Below are 13,453 nucleotides of genomic sequence, written 5' to 3' on the forward strand. Positions count from 1 at the left end.
ATGGACCTTTGGTCTGACCCAGTAAGGCTATTCTTATTTCTTATATTGAGATTTACTTCTTAAGTTTATAGAAACCCAAATCATTTGAGCAAGTGATGATGCAGTGATAATTAATGTAGCACCTTTCAACCAACGATGTAGACAGTTCCGAAATGGATAGCCATATTAAATTTCCATTAGGCAAACTGATTAGCAATTAAAACCCATGATTTTGTGGCAGGCAATGCTTATGTTCTTACCGTAACACGGTGTTTTTCAATGCAAGGCCTGGGGGGCCAATGGCAGCCCCTGGAGTGGCCCCCATTATCTGTCTTTTTTTTTTTTTTTCCTGCAACTCTGTCTCTCTACCCAGACTCAGGACAAAGGGGAAAGTGGATGGGGGAAGGGGGGGGGGCCACACGCTTGAAGGATAAGGCATTTCTCAAGAGACAAAAGAGAATGCATTTGGAAATGCTCACAACCTTGAAGGTGGCCTGGTGGGGACTGATGTCATTGACGCACACTAGTCAGCAGGGTCGTGAAGATATTTGGTGAACCTTATTAGAATAAGTGGCCTCGGCTTTAAAAATTAATGAAGACCTGTGGTGCCACCAATGGTGACATATAGTGGGGGGGGGGAGGAGGGAAAGGAGGAATAGTTCAAAATGATGCTGTTTGCTTCGCAGTAGCAAAAGAACGTGCAAGGTAGCCAGTAGAGAGAGAGGGTGGCATAATTTCTGTTTGTGGGGTGGGGTGGGGTGGGGGGGGGAGGTGCTACCAGTCCATCCCGGGGAAGCCTAGCTAGTCCACCTCAGGCTTTGAGGTTAACAAAGCCTAACTATACCTTGGGGAGGTATAGCTAAGTTGTAGCCATTTTAAATGTAAATGAGCTGTTCTTTTTTTAAAGAGACCAGTTCATTAACACTTTCATTGCTCTAGCTCATGCTAACGCTAACCCGCTTTATATTAAGCACCCAGGGAAAGATTCTCTAATGTTTGCGGTAAAATCTGATGACCCGCTAGTGTAACAATTTCAAAAAGATGAGTCATTCCTAAAAAAAACAAAAAAACACGTATGCAAATGAGGTTCGTGGAGGGTCTCCAAATTTGCATGGGAAGAGTCGCTAGAGATAGCGACCGGCACATGTGTGGAATACATATACAAGTTTTTGAAAAAAGACCCCCAAATGAAGATTGGCAGGAGGGATGCCCACTCCCGCCCTCCACCTGGGTCAAAGTCCCTGATTGGCCCAGGGGAGGCTTCCTATGAGAGTGGCTTTAGGCGCCTGGGCCAATCAGACATTTAGGCCCCTCCCTGGCACATCCCAGGATGCACCGGGTAGGGGAAGGCCCACCATTTTGAAGTGGTGGGCCTGCTGGCCAGAGGGAGTAGGCATCCCTCCTGCTGTTTTTTTGGGGGGGTGGCTGTTTGATGGCGGGAGGGAATGGGCATCCCTCCTGCTGCTGGGGGAGGGTTGTTTGGCGGTGGCGGGAGGGAGTGGGCATCCTTCCTGCTGCCAGGGGTGTGTGTGTGTGGGGGGGGGGGTTTGGCAACAGGAGGGAGTGGGCATCCCTCCTGTTGATCTTCGATTTGGGCCTCTTTTTTTACAACAAATTTTTTTGGGGGGGCAGTCTGAGCTGTCAAACCTTACTTTCCTGTCAGTGCCTGAGCCAATCAGCGCCCAGGCATTGATAGGAAAATTAGTCTACGACAGCTCAGACCCTGCCAGAAAAATTTGCCCACAAATGTACTACAGCAAAGTTAGGAAATCACCCTGCTATGATAGCGAATTGTCCGGAGTGCTCATTTTAACATTAATGACCTCGTTGTACTACATTTGCATGGCAGAGTCGGAGACTGCTAGAAAGTACGGAAAAGACCGTGGTCAGCCGTTTTGATAATCGGCTAAAATACATGTATGCTAAACCGGCTGGAGCGAACTGTTTAGTGAACATCTTTAGGGACAGTTTTGAGAATCTTCCTCCCAGTTAGGTAAACAGGCTTGTTATGCAAAGTGTCTGTAGTTGCTGTTTCTTTCTGTGAAGAACTGGTTATGTGCCTTGCTTCCAGATTAATGAGTCCAGGGCTACTTGCATATGTATGGTACTTCTCTGTGTAAATGAGCATGGAATATCCTGCTGGTGGGATGGATAAGAGCATCCTTTTTATGACCCGTTTCTCTCTCTCTCTCTGTCTTACAGCAAGCTTCCAATGCAGGATCTTAAAGTGCACCTCTGATTTCTGGGCAGCAACATCGGGCCCGCATCACCTGGGCGCAGAGGAAGCACCCGAGTACTGTATAGCGCTCCGTGCATATGCCCACTGCACCCGCCGGACCGCCCGCACTTGTCGAGGTGACTTGGCCTATCACTCAGCTGTCCACGGCATAGAGGACCTGATGAACAACCACAACTGCTCAAAAGATGGCCCCACCTCCCAGCCTCGTCTGCGAACGTTGCCCGCAGGGGATAGCCAGGAGCGATCCGACAGCCCAGAGATCTGCCATTACGAGAAGAGTTTTCATAAACACTCGGCCCCCCCGAACTATACCCACTGCGGTCTTTTTGGGGATCCCCACCTTAGGACTTTCACCGACAGCTTTCAGACCTGCAAAATACAAGGGGCTTGGCCGCTGATAGACAACAATTACCTGTATGTACAAGTCACCAACACACCTGTCTTACCTGGATCGACAGCAACTGCAACGAGCAAGGTAAATTTGAACTGGCTAGTGTTTGTTCATTCCAGCATGTCGAATAGTGTCGCAGTTCTAGAGCTGGCCTAGAAAATTCATTTGTACCAACTTGAAAAGTTTCTGAGCGTGCTCTGTTAATGAGCTTCCTTTATGGGTAGGGGAGCAGGGCTGGCTCAGTCTATTAGGTATGACTAGACAATTAGCTTCGTGGAGCAGCTGCAACTTAAATGAAATAATCGAACCTAATACCACACAAGCTCAAACAATAATAAGCACATACTTGTGATTTTTAGACCAAAACAGAAACTGACCTCTAGGGCCCGGCCCCCGAACAGAATGAACCTGCCCATAGATCCTTCCCCACCAGAGCTATTGTATGTCCTTTGGTGGTCTCGTGGCTAGTCAAGGCCAGAGCAATCCCTAGTTGTTTCTTCCCATATCATCTCTGCTGCCAAAATGGCTGCCACCATGTCTTGGCAGCCATTTTGAGATTGGAATCAACATGGGCAGGTGTGACTAGGGAGCACTCCTGCTCCTACTAGCCACTAGACCACCAACAGATGTATGGTAGGCCAAAGGGGACTTACAGATGAGTTGGGGGGTGGGGGGGAAGAGAAAGTAAAAGGGCTTTTTCTGTTCAGGAGGGAGGAGGAGGTAGGGGACCCAGCGTAACGTTTCAGTTGAAAATGCTCTTAACATTTTCAGCCAAAACTGAAAACAAGATTGAATATGAATGTGCATTTAGTTACATGTGCATGCCCTTTATAGAATTTGGGGGCATATGTATTTTATAAAATACTTGAGGAAAATTGTGCATGCCTAGACTTTGGCGTTCATTTCCCCCTTATACGTTCTATGAAGGCTCAAGCTTTTAAGCTTGTATCGGAGTTCCGGAGCCCCGAAAAAAGGCAAATTTACAGTTTCAGAAATGTTGATGTAATGTCTGTGTGATGATGCACCAAGAATAATTTGACTGTGTACTCTGGTAGTTTGAGCCGAAAGCTTTCCATTTGCAGACTCCACTGTGCAGACAGGGAGGGAGCTCCATGCATCATTTTGCACGGTCACTTTTTCCATCGCAATCCTCATTTCCACATTACTATCAACATGTTCTGGGCTCTGAGCTCTTCTCGCCGCATGATGCTAGCCAAGATAAATTCACGACAGCAGCAGATACACAGTTGTGAGGAAATCAGATGGAAAATGTTGAGCCTTCGTAATAAAATAGTCCCCCGTGTCGGGTTTCTGCTGAGAGTTCTCGCCTTGTGAAGATGATATGCTCCAGCCAGCCCAGAATTTCAGTCCTTTTCCGATCTGCTAGTGTACAATCTCTCACCCCACATATTTCAATAATACTAATAGGAAGAGCACTTAAAATAATACTTCTAATTATCTATTCCTGGCACTGCTTGATTTTAGAAACTGTTGATTTTTTTTTTTTTGTCCTTACCGGGGATGGATGTGTAGCTTATAGGGATGGGGGGTGGGGGACAGTTCTATAACTGGGCACCTGGTATAAAGCAGTGTCCCGCAAACTTTTGCGGCCGGCGGCACACTAAATGCAGTGCCACGGCCGGAAGGCAACCCAGAAGTTGACGCGATGACATCACGTGCATGCGTGATGTCATTGCATCAACGTCCGTGCATGCGCAGAGGCCCGTCTTGCCGCGGCACCACCGTTACAGGGATCCGGGAGGTGCATGGAGAAGAGGAGAGACGCCGGCCAGGAGGAGCGTCGTCCTTGCAGGACGTGCCTCTCGCCGCAAGACATAGGCAGGCAACCAGCGTGGATGACTCTCCTCTTCCACACAGTTTGCGATTCACCGCTATAAAGGAATATAGGTAGATGCCTACTTTCTTTATAGAATCCTAGCATAACAGCGAAAATGTGCACATGTTTAGTTAGGTACAAAAACTTACAGCTGGCATGTGTGTGCCTAGTACCACAGATGCGCACTTAGGGCCTGATTCTCAAAAACACGCATCCCAATGGCAGGCAGCAGTAGGCGTTCTACCGCCATTTGGCAGCCAATAGGGACGCAGGGTTTTTTTTTGGTTTTTTTTTAAAACCTCTCCGAGGCAGGACACCCACATTGAGGCCTCTGGAGCACATCTATGGAGACATGTAATGAAGCTTAAGCATGCCCAAGGTGGGGCGTGAGTGTGGCTTCATTCGGAAGTGGCCTTGGGTGAGTTCAAGATGCGAGACGCTACATAAACGCAAGACAGACGCCTTAAATGTAAGCCTGGAAAATGCTGGCCCGCGTTTGGGGCGTCTGACTGGGACTGTAGATGCGATTCTCTTTTCGACGCCAACGCATGATTGACACGCGATCGGTATCCAAAACAGAGAATCGGGTCCTTAATTTCCAGTATTCTATAAGTTTTTGGCTCCAGTATTCAGCTGGTAGTGTGAGTATTTTGCTCACTGCCAACGGTATTGTACCTACATATTCAAAACCGGGACCTGTGCGGGCTTTAAAAGATCCAGTAATATTTTTAGGCTGGCTGACACATGTCGATATTCAACACTTAAATGGCCATGGGCTAGTCGCTAGCGTCTGAAATAAGGCAGACTTTTAGGCGGTCCCATGTATGTGCTAAGCTTGACCACTTAAAGGGCGGAATATCGGCACTTAAGCGGCCAAGCGCTGACTCCGCCTTTGGAACGCCCCCCAATTAGCCAGCTTTGCGTTAGGTACTAGCCACGAATTTCAGAAGCACTCAGTCCTACAGGAATCAGCCTCCCTGTAAACTGCAAGAATTTGCTCAGGGCCAGGTTTGAATGAGGTTGGAAAAGTTTATTCATTATGACCTGCGCTGGGACCACAGAGGTGTGAAGCAGGAATGGGCGGAGAACCATAGATGATTATAAATCAAGAACACTCCCCTTAAATGAATGACAGCCTTTTGGGCCTCAGGGTTGGATTTTGAGCTTTTGTGTGTGTCTGTGTGAATTATTGCTAGAAATGATAAGCCAGTAACATGTTGGCAGTGCCTGCAGCGACAGAGAAACTCCTGAGCCTACAGATTTTGGCGGGGACAAATTTTCACAGGGATATAGAGGCTGTTGACACATCGACATGTTTTCAGCTGCCTTGAGTTCTGTTGAAAATCTCAGACTGTAGAACAAAAGGGCCTATTTATCCAGGGATTTTCTAGTAGATAAAGGTTTCCTGTCATAGAAATAGGACCCAAGGAACTAAGGCAGTGGTCTCAAACATGCGGCCTTGGGCCATATGCGGCCCGCCAGGTCGTATTTTGAGGCCCTCGGTCTGTTTATCATAATCACAAAAGTAAAATAAAACAGTTTCTTGCTCAAATGTCTCTTTAGCTATAAATTACAATATTATTATTAAGACTTAGCCAAAAGGAAATATGTATAAACTGTAAAGAGTTTTACCTCATGCAAAATTATCATTTTTTTAATAAGACATTAACTATTTTTTCTGAGGCCCTCTAAGTACCTACAAATCTAAAATGTGGCCCTGCAAAGGGTTTGAGTTGGAGACCACTGAACTAAGGTATTTTTTTTTTCTTGATTTTGTCCAGGTATGAACAATCTCTCCTAGAACTGCTTTTGGGACCTGGTTCTTTTGTTTCCTTTTGCTACCTTTCACTCTTCTTTAATTCTCTTTTTTGCTAGTGAGAGAGATGAGTCTCGGTAACGCTCTCCAGTCAGGTCACCAGAATAGTAGCGTTGGACAAACTGGTCTTTTCTAAAGCGCTTGCATATAGAATTACTTCCCGTGGCAGTAAGCGAATTGTAAGTCGCTTCTGGCCGTGGCTGAACTAACCTCAGCTATTCAGTGCCGTTGCATGCACGTTCCCGGACCTCCAGCTGATGGTCTCTCTCTCCTCATACCCTCCCCCATGGCCCCCTCTCCCACAGTCTGCCATAGAGAGGAGACACGAGCTGGCCAACCAACCTTGCTGGCAGTGCTAGCGTGTAAGGCAAAGCACTGCCGGCTGAGAAGGTAGAAGTGTGGAATGGGAGCATTGGGGGAGGGAATGAGGAGAAACTGAAGAACACAATTTGAGGGAAGCCTTGGCCCCCCCATGCTCCCCCATTCTGACAAATGTGCCTGCAGCTTATAGCCGCCTGCCTCAGATTGGTGTGAGATTAGCTGCAGGAGCTGACGATTTGCTTCTTGAAGTGGCTGTTTAGCACGTGGAAGATCTGCTCTTACAGCTGCCTCTTCTAGGTACCGGACGATATTCAGTCCGGTGCCCAATTTAACTTGGCGTCTAGGGTTAGGACAACTGTTTTGCTGTCCTAACTGCATAGGATTAGTGGACCGAAAATTGCTACTGACTGGCGGTTGCCCCTGGACTGCTCCTGATTTGTTCAGTTAGGGGATGGCCATTAAGCATTGATATTCAGTGCTGTTAACTGGTTAAATACTGCTGAATATTGGGTGCTACTGAGTTTATCCAGCCAGGTGCCTTTCCTGTCTGGTTTAACCCTTTTTAGATAAAGCAACCTCAAGCTCTATATTAGAAATATACTTTTCCATGGCAAAAAAAATCTTGAATAAGGACCAGGTTTGCACATTCCACTATAGCTTTCCCATGAATGTTGACTTAGGTCAAAACGTTCAAGTTAAGAAGTTTTCTTTTCTTGTTTGTTAAATTTTTGTTATTGTAATAACATAAGAAAACTGGGACAAGGTCCATCAAGCCCAGTATCCTGTTTCCAACAGTGGCCAACCCAGGTCCCAAGTACCTAGCTAGATCCCAAGGAGTAAAACAGGTTTTATGCTGCTTATCCTAGGAATAAGAAGTGGATTTCCCCCAAGACATCTCAATAATGGCCTACGGACTTCTCTTTTAGGAAACTATCTAAACCTTTTTTAAACCCCGCTAAGCTAACTGATTTCACCACATTCTCCGGCAACAAATTTCAGAGTTTAATTATACGTTGTGTGAAAAAATATTTTCTCCGGTTTGTTTTAAATGTATTACTTTGTAGCTTCATTGCATGCCCCTCCTAGTCCTAGTATTTTTGGAAAGAGTAAACAAGGGATTCACATGTACCTGTTCAACTCCACTCAGTATTTTATAGATCTCTCTTATACCACCCTTGAGCCATCTTGTCTCCAAGCTGAAGAGCTCTAGCTGCTTTAGCCTTTCCTCATAGGGAAGTCGTTCCAACCCTTTTATCATTTTCGTCGCCCTTTTCTAATTCTGCTATATATTTTTTGAGATAATGGCAATCAGAATTGCGCACAGTATTCAAGGTATTGTTTATACAACACAATAAAGACAAATAACAATGGATAAGCAATAAAATCTGATCCAACATAATATATAAAAATAGCAACAAATACATTTATAATCCCAACCTACATAATCTGGAGAGGAGAAATTTTTCAAGTAAATTTAAAAGAGAAAATAGAGATTTAACTTCAGAATATCTGTTCTCCTTTCTCAGACTTGATAGCCTGATATTTTTAGGAAAACCTTTCATAAAAATAAAATGAATTCATAAAATCCAAACCCCCAACATGGCTACGTTGCACCCCTGATGAAGAATTTTCAAAACTTAGCCATGTTACATGCTTGGATTTTTTGAATACAGTGCTCTCCCGGTCATTCGCGGTTGGCGATTCGCGGTCCCGGTCATTCACGGTATTTTCCAACTGCGAATGAAGGGGCAGGAGAGGGCAGCCAGATAGGCAGGAGAGAGCAGCCGGAGCGTGAGTGATTCAGCGCTCCGGCTGCCCTCTCCTGTCTCCCCCGCTAAAAACCATATGCGCGGTTTTTCAAGATTCCCGGGGGTTTCTGGAATGGATTCTCTCGAGACTACGTCGGGAACTCCCTACAGCCATTTCCTGATGGCGATCTGCAAGGGGCAGGAGCGCAGGAAGATCGCTCCTGCCCCGAAAGCCCTCTAGACCACCAGGTAAGGCCGGGAAGGCGGCAGGGAGGTGGGGGTGGGTCAGAGCCGGATAATCGTGGTTTTTCGGCATTCGCGGTCCGGCTCTGCCCGTATCCCCTGCGAATGACGAGGGAGAAGTGTATGTTAAATTTCTGTTATTTTCCACAATAAAGTGCAGATAATGAAAGTTCATTTAATAAAATTCTGCTAAATTTGTTTGCATAAAATATCTTTTTAGACATGTATCACTGCTGAGGGTGAAAACACAAATAGCTATAATACCTAGAAATTTGCCCCATTAAGCAAAAATAGTAGCAAATTTTAAGAAAAACAGAGCTTTATGTAATCAGTAGCTTTGAGTGATCCCAGAATGGCCTTTAAATTATTATTTTTTAAATTTATTTTCTGATCAAGCACATCAATAAACTGGCTAACAGCCAGCAATTGGATGCTTACAATAAATTACTGATGTTAATTGTCATTCATTCAAATTTGCGCACTATTCTTTAAGGCATGGCGTCCAATTCTAATAGCGCAGAATTCAAAAGTGAGTGTGGCCATGAGCACAGCAGGGGATGTTCTGAAAAGTTGCACGTGTGGCCTAGAATACTGCTTCAGCGTGCCTCACCTGGGCACCAGCATTTTCACCATGATTTCAGCGGGCACAAGTCTGGCGCCTAAAGTTAGACGTGGGAATTGGCGCTATTCTATAAAGGACGCGTGTTCCTTTATAGACTAGCACTTAGCACCTATTTTGGGGCACTATTCACTGAGTCTGGTCCATAGTGGGCAAAATGGTGCACATGGGTTATAGAATACCTATATGCTTGCAAGTTCATTGACAAATTAGTTGCTAATTGTCACTATTAACCTAATATCGGTGATAACTGGAGTTAATTTGCAGTTACATGGGTAACCGCATTTAGTCGGTGTTTTCTGTAACCTTAGCCTGCAAATTCTTTAGCGTGTAATTGAAAAGGGGTGTGGGCAACACTTACACGCAAAGATGATAGAATACCAAGAGTTTAGTCACGGACATGAATGTCAGCTACTGAGGTGGTATAAGTGGCCTTGCCTAAATGATGTTCCATAACGGGAATTCCGTGCAGAATTGCCGATATAGAATTTGCCCTTAGCACAGCATCCTGGCCCCTAACTTTAGGTGGCCTGTAGAGAATTGCCCCCAAAATGCTTTTAATAGTCACAAAAACCAATTATAAATATTCATATGGTCTTTTAGCAGTACTTCTCAAATTTGTCCCTCAGATGTTCACCCACATTCAGCTTTCAAGACAACCAAAAATAACGCAAATTAGCCTAATTGTTAGAAATGTGTATACCATGAATGTTCATTGTGTACTGCATGAAAACCAGACCAAACTTAGTTCTCCCTGTCTTCTATATGTTAATTTAAAAGAAAACCCCAAATGGTATAAATTAAAGAACTGAGGCTGGTATTGGACAAACTTCAATGGCCTGTGTCCCATATATGGTGATTTGGTGTAGGATGGTCTGGGGAGGGCATCAGTGGGAACTCCACTAACTTGGAACATGAGGACGTTACTGGCCAGACTTTACAGTAGATATCCTGCAAACAACGGGATGGTTGGATAGGCTGGAGTGAGCTTAGATGGCAACTTCAGCATTTGGAACCTAGGACAATACCAGGTGGACTTTAGTCTATGGCCCAGAAATATCAAAGAAGAGACAAGTTAATCTAATCATGAATTTTTTAATGGGTATAACTTATGGATGGACTGTTCAGGTCTTTATCTGCCGTCATTTACTATGTTATGTTACTATGTGAAAGCTTTATGTATGTATGATCATTAGAACTATAGCATTTACCAAATTCTGTGTGTCTCTTTCTCTCTCTCTCTCTCTCTTGCAGATCACTATAATTTTCAAAAACTTCCAGGAGTGTGTAGACCAGAAGGAATACCAAGCAGAAATGGATGAACTTCCCACAGCTTTCACAGATGGCTCCAAAAATGGAGGAGACAAGAGTGGTGCCAACAGCCTAAAAATCATCGAGAAGGTTGCCGGTCAACACATCGAGATTCAGGCCAAGTACATTGGCACGACCATCGTAGTGAGGCAAGTGGGCCGCTACCTGACTTTTGCTGTGCGGATGCCAGAAGAGGTGGTGAACGCGGTCGAAGATAAAGACAACCAGGGACTCCACCTCTGCCTCCGAGGATGCCCACTTAACCAGCAGATTGACTTCCAAAACTTCCATACGCAGGCTGCAGAGAGCCGGCCACGGAGGCAAGGATCGGCAACCGTGGAGCCCTTCACTTACGAAATGGCCACAGCGAAATGCAAGGAGAAGTTGCCTGTAGAAGACCTTTACTTCCAGTCATGCGTGTTTGACCTGTTAACCACAGGGGATGTGAATTTCACACTTGCTGCTTATTATGCCTTTGAGGACGTCAAAACTTTACACTCCAACAAGGACAAAATTCATATTTTTGAGAGGACAAGGGACCTGAGGCCAGGCAATAGAGCCTCCAGGCAAGGCTCTGGATTGGCTAAGCTCTTTGTAACACTGATGTGTTTGATTCAGTACTTTGCAGTATTGCTATAGATGTGTTTACCAGCTAAAACTGTGAGGACGACCAGAACAATTGAGGGGTAAAATGTAGAGAGGGAAATATGAGTCTTCCTGAATCAGAAGAAAGACGGCTTACAGATTTGACTAGAAGCTAAAGCAAACAGTGTAGAGATCTCCTTGTTTGGTACCTCCACAGCGTCAGACCGTCTGTGCTGTTGATGGAGGGATAGGTGCTCTGGAGCTGCTGGTCCTCCTGAGAGCAGCAGCTTTGTACCATACCTCATTTTAGTGTGGCAGCCCTCGGGGAAGGAGGGAGCAGTGTTTCGAGTTGGTCTCTCTTCTTCCCAAAGCTAATCCTTGTAGTTCTGCAGAAGTCGTGGTGACCGTGACGTTGCACTTGTGACAAGTGGCTTAATTTGTTTGGTAATGGGTGTTTGTTTGCTCTTGTTGTTGCGTTGAAATAATTGAAGACGGCATAGCGGTGTATTAGGGCCTTCCAGGGCAGGTCCAAGCGAGCAGGAAATGGCCAGAAGCCCTGCTGGTTCTACCTAGGACTCTCTGCGGTATTCAGATGTCGGATTCAGATAGCGCTGCCTCATAGCCAAATTCATTAGTGGTCTTTTTACTAAGGTGCACTAACTGATTTAGCGCATGCTAAATGCTAAGATGGCCATAGGAATATAAGGGACGTCTTAGCATTTAGCGTGCGCTAAACCAGTTAGCCCACCTTAACAAAAGGACCCTTTAGTTTCATATATTGCGAATCATGAAAACAAATATGTAAAGCGGTTTAAATGAACCAATCAACAAAATGCAAGGGAGGAATTCTGTACAGAAATCGAGAGCAGAGAGGGCCAAATTTTAGGGTTTAATTTGCAGCATCAGAATTGTGTATGGTATAAACAGTAGGATTTACAGACGTTGCATTTCTGAGCCTTTGGTAGTTTGAGCAGACATCCGAGAAAGCCCGGACATGGCCTCTCCGTAGAGTATTGTCCAGGGGTCCGAACGGAATTTCAAAACCTGGCAGTTTGTCTGGGTTTTGGAAGGCCCCAAGCTCAGGGCTGCGTCTGGATGCCCTCCAGGTGCGGCCCAGACTCGGGGAAGGAGGAGTCATGAGGTTTGTGTGGGGGCAGAGTGGGCTGGGGTAGAACAGTGTAAGGGCCACATGCCATCTTTTTTTTCTCTCTCTCTAACAGATCTGGTAACCCTAGCCTTTGGGGAATGCCTGATTTTGAAGGGTGGCTGTTAGCTCAGATGAACCGTCATTTGCAAAAAAATGTACAGTGCAAAGGTGGAAGCCGTATTTTGGAGAGGGTGGGGGTACCTCGGGACATGCAGCTCGGTATATCTATTTTGCCTTTTGGCCACTTGAATATATTCTATGAAGAAGTTACAAAGAAGTTTTTATTTCAATCTGTTTTAATATTTATATTCCCCAGCAAAATGTAAAAATTCAGTCTGACTGACCGCAGACATAAGAGAGGTCATTCCCATGGCTAGCTAATGGTGAGAGAATTTGCTGGAATGTCCATCTCTCCTGGCTTATTCTTTAAGAAAGTGCTTTTTTTAAAAATATTTTTTTATTAAAATGCAGCAGGCCTCTTGTCTGTATACACATATTATGGGGTCCTGTTATTAAGCCACGGTACGAACTGGCCATAGGTCACCCTCACACTGGTCTGTCTAGTGTGCTAAGGCCGTTTTACTGTGGCCATAAAAAGCTCCAATTTTCTTTTCTCTGCAACTAAAAGGGCCCCTATGTTGCTAAAAATGTGTCTCCTGCACTCAACGCAAAGAAGAACAGAAGGAGTGGCATTAAAAATGAGAGCGAGCTGTTTGATCGGTCTTCTTTCCCACCCCAGTGTAAAAAGGCGTTTATAGCGTAAAACTGGCCGGGATGACAGGAGAGCAAACTCGCCTCAAGTTCTTCTAATTGTGTCATAGTGCATTCAAGGCACTCGTTCTTGTGGTCGCATCCAAATCTTTGGTGGATAATCTTCACTTTTCCTGGCTTGTCACTCATCCAGTTCAGCTTAAGTTACTAATGGACGACCTGCCAGCAGTTGCGACGGCCGGCTCGGTCCCGCCCACAGTCCTTCAGCAATCTGAAATGTCTTCATTTTGATCTGCAGTGCCCTTGCTAGAGAATGTCGCATCCTGCGCTGGCAAAGGGTCGTCTTGCCATTTCTTAACTCGGTCTCAGAACAAAATCCTGAGTGCCTCCCCAATGTTTGCCCTAGCATCACTCATTGGCCCCTCCCCCTCCCGGTTTAATGAGTCCTCACCCTCATTGTATGTGTCTCCCCCTTTCTGACCAAATGCAGTCCATCAACCCACTGG

General features: G+C 45.4%; 1 protein-coding gene across 3 annotated transcripts in view; it reads left to right on the plus strand.

The window, feature by feature from the left end:
- Positions 1-12,902, plus strand: part of RGMA (repulsive guidance molecule BMP co-receptor a) — a 62,485-nt gene extending 49,583 nt beyond the window's left edge. For all 3 annotated transcript variants that reach the window (XM_033920378.1, XM_033920379.1, XM_033920381.1), the window contains 2 exons: positions 2,182-2,693; positions 10,448-12,902. In XM_033920378.1, coding sequence (XP_033776269.1) covers positions 2,182-2,693; positions 10,448-11,143 — 1,208 coding nt within the window. In that variant the 3' untranslated portion in view covers positions 11,144-12,902. The remainder of the gene's footprint in view (positions 1-2,181; positions 2,694-10,447) is intronic.
- Positions 12,903-13,453: the final 551 nt, after the last annotated feature.

This window comes from Geotrypetes seraphini, chromosome 14 (genome assembly GCF_902459505.1).
Source record: "Geotrypetes seraphini chromosome 14, aGeoSer1.1, whole genome shotgun sequence".
NCBI classification, from domain to species: domain Eukaryota; kingdom Metazoa; phylum Chordata; class Amphibia; order Gymnophiona; family Dermophiidae; genus Geotrypetes; species Geotrypetes seraphini.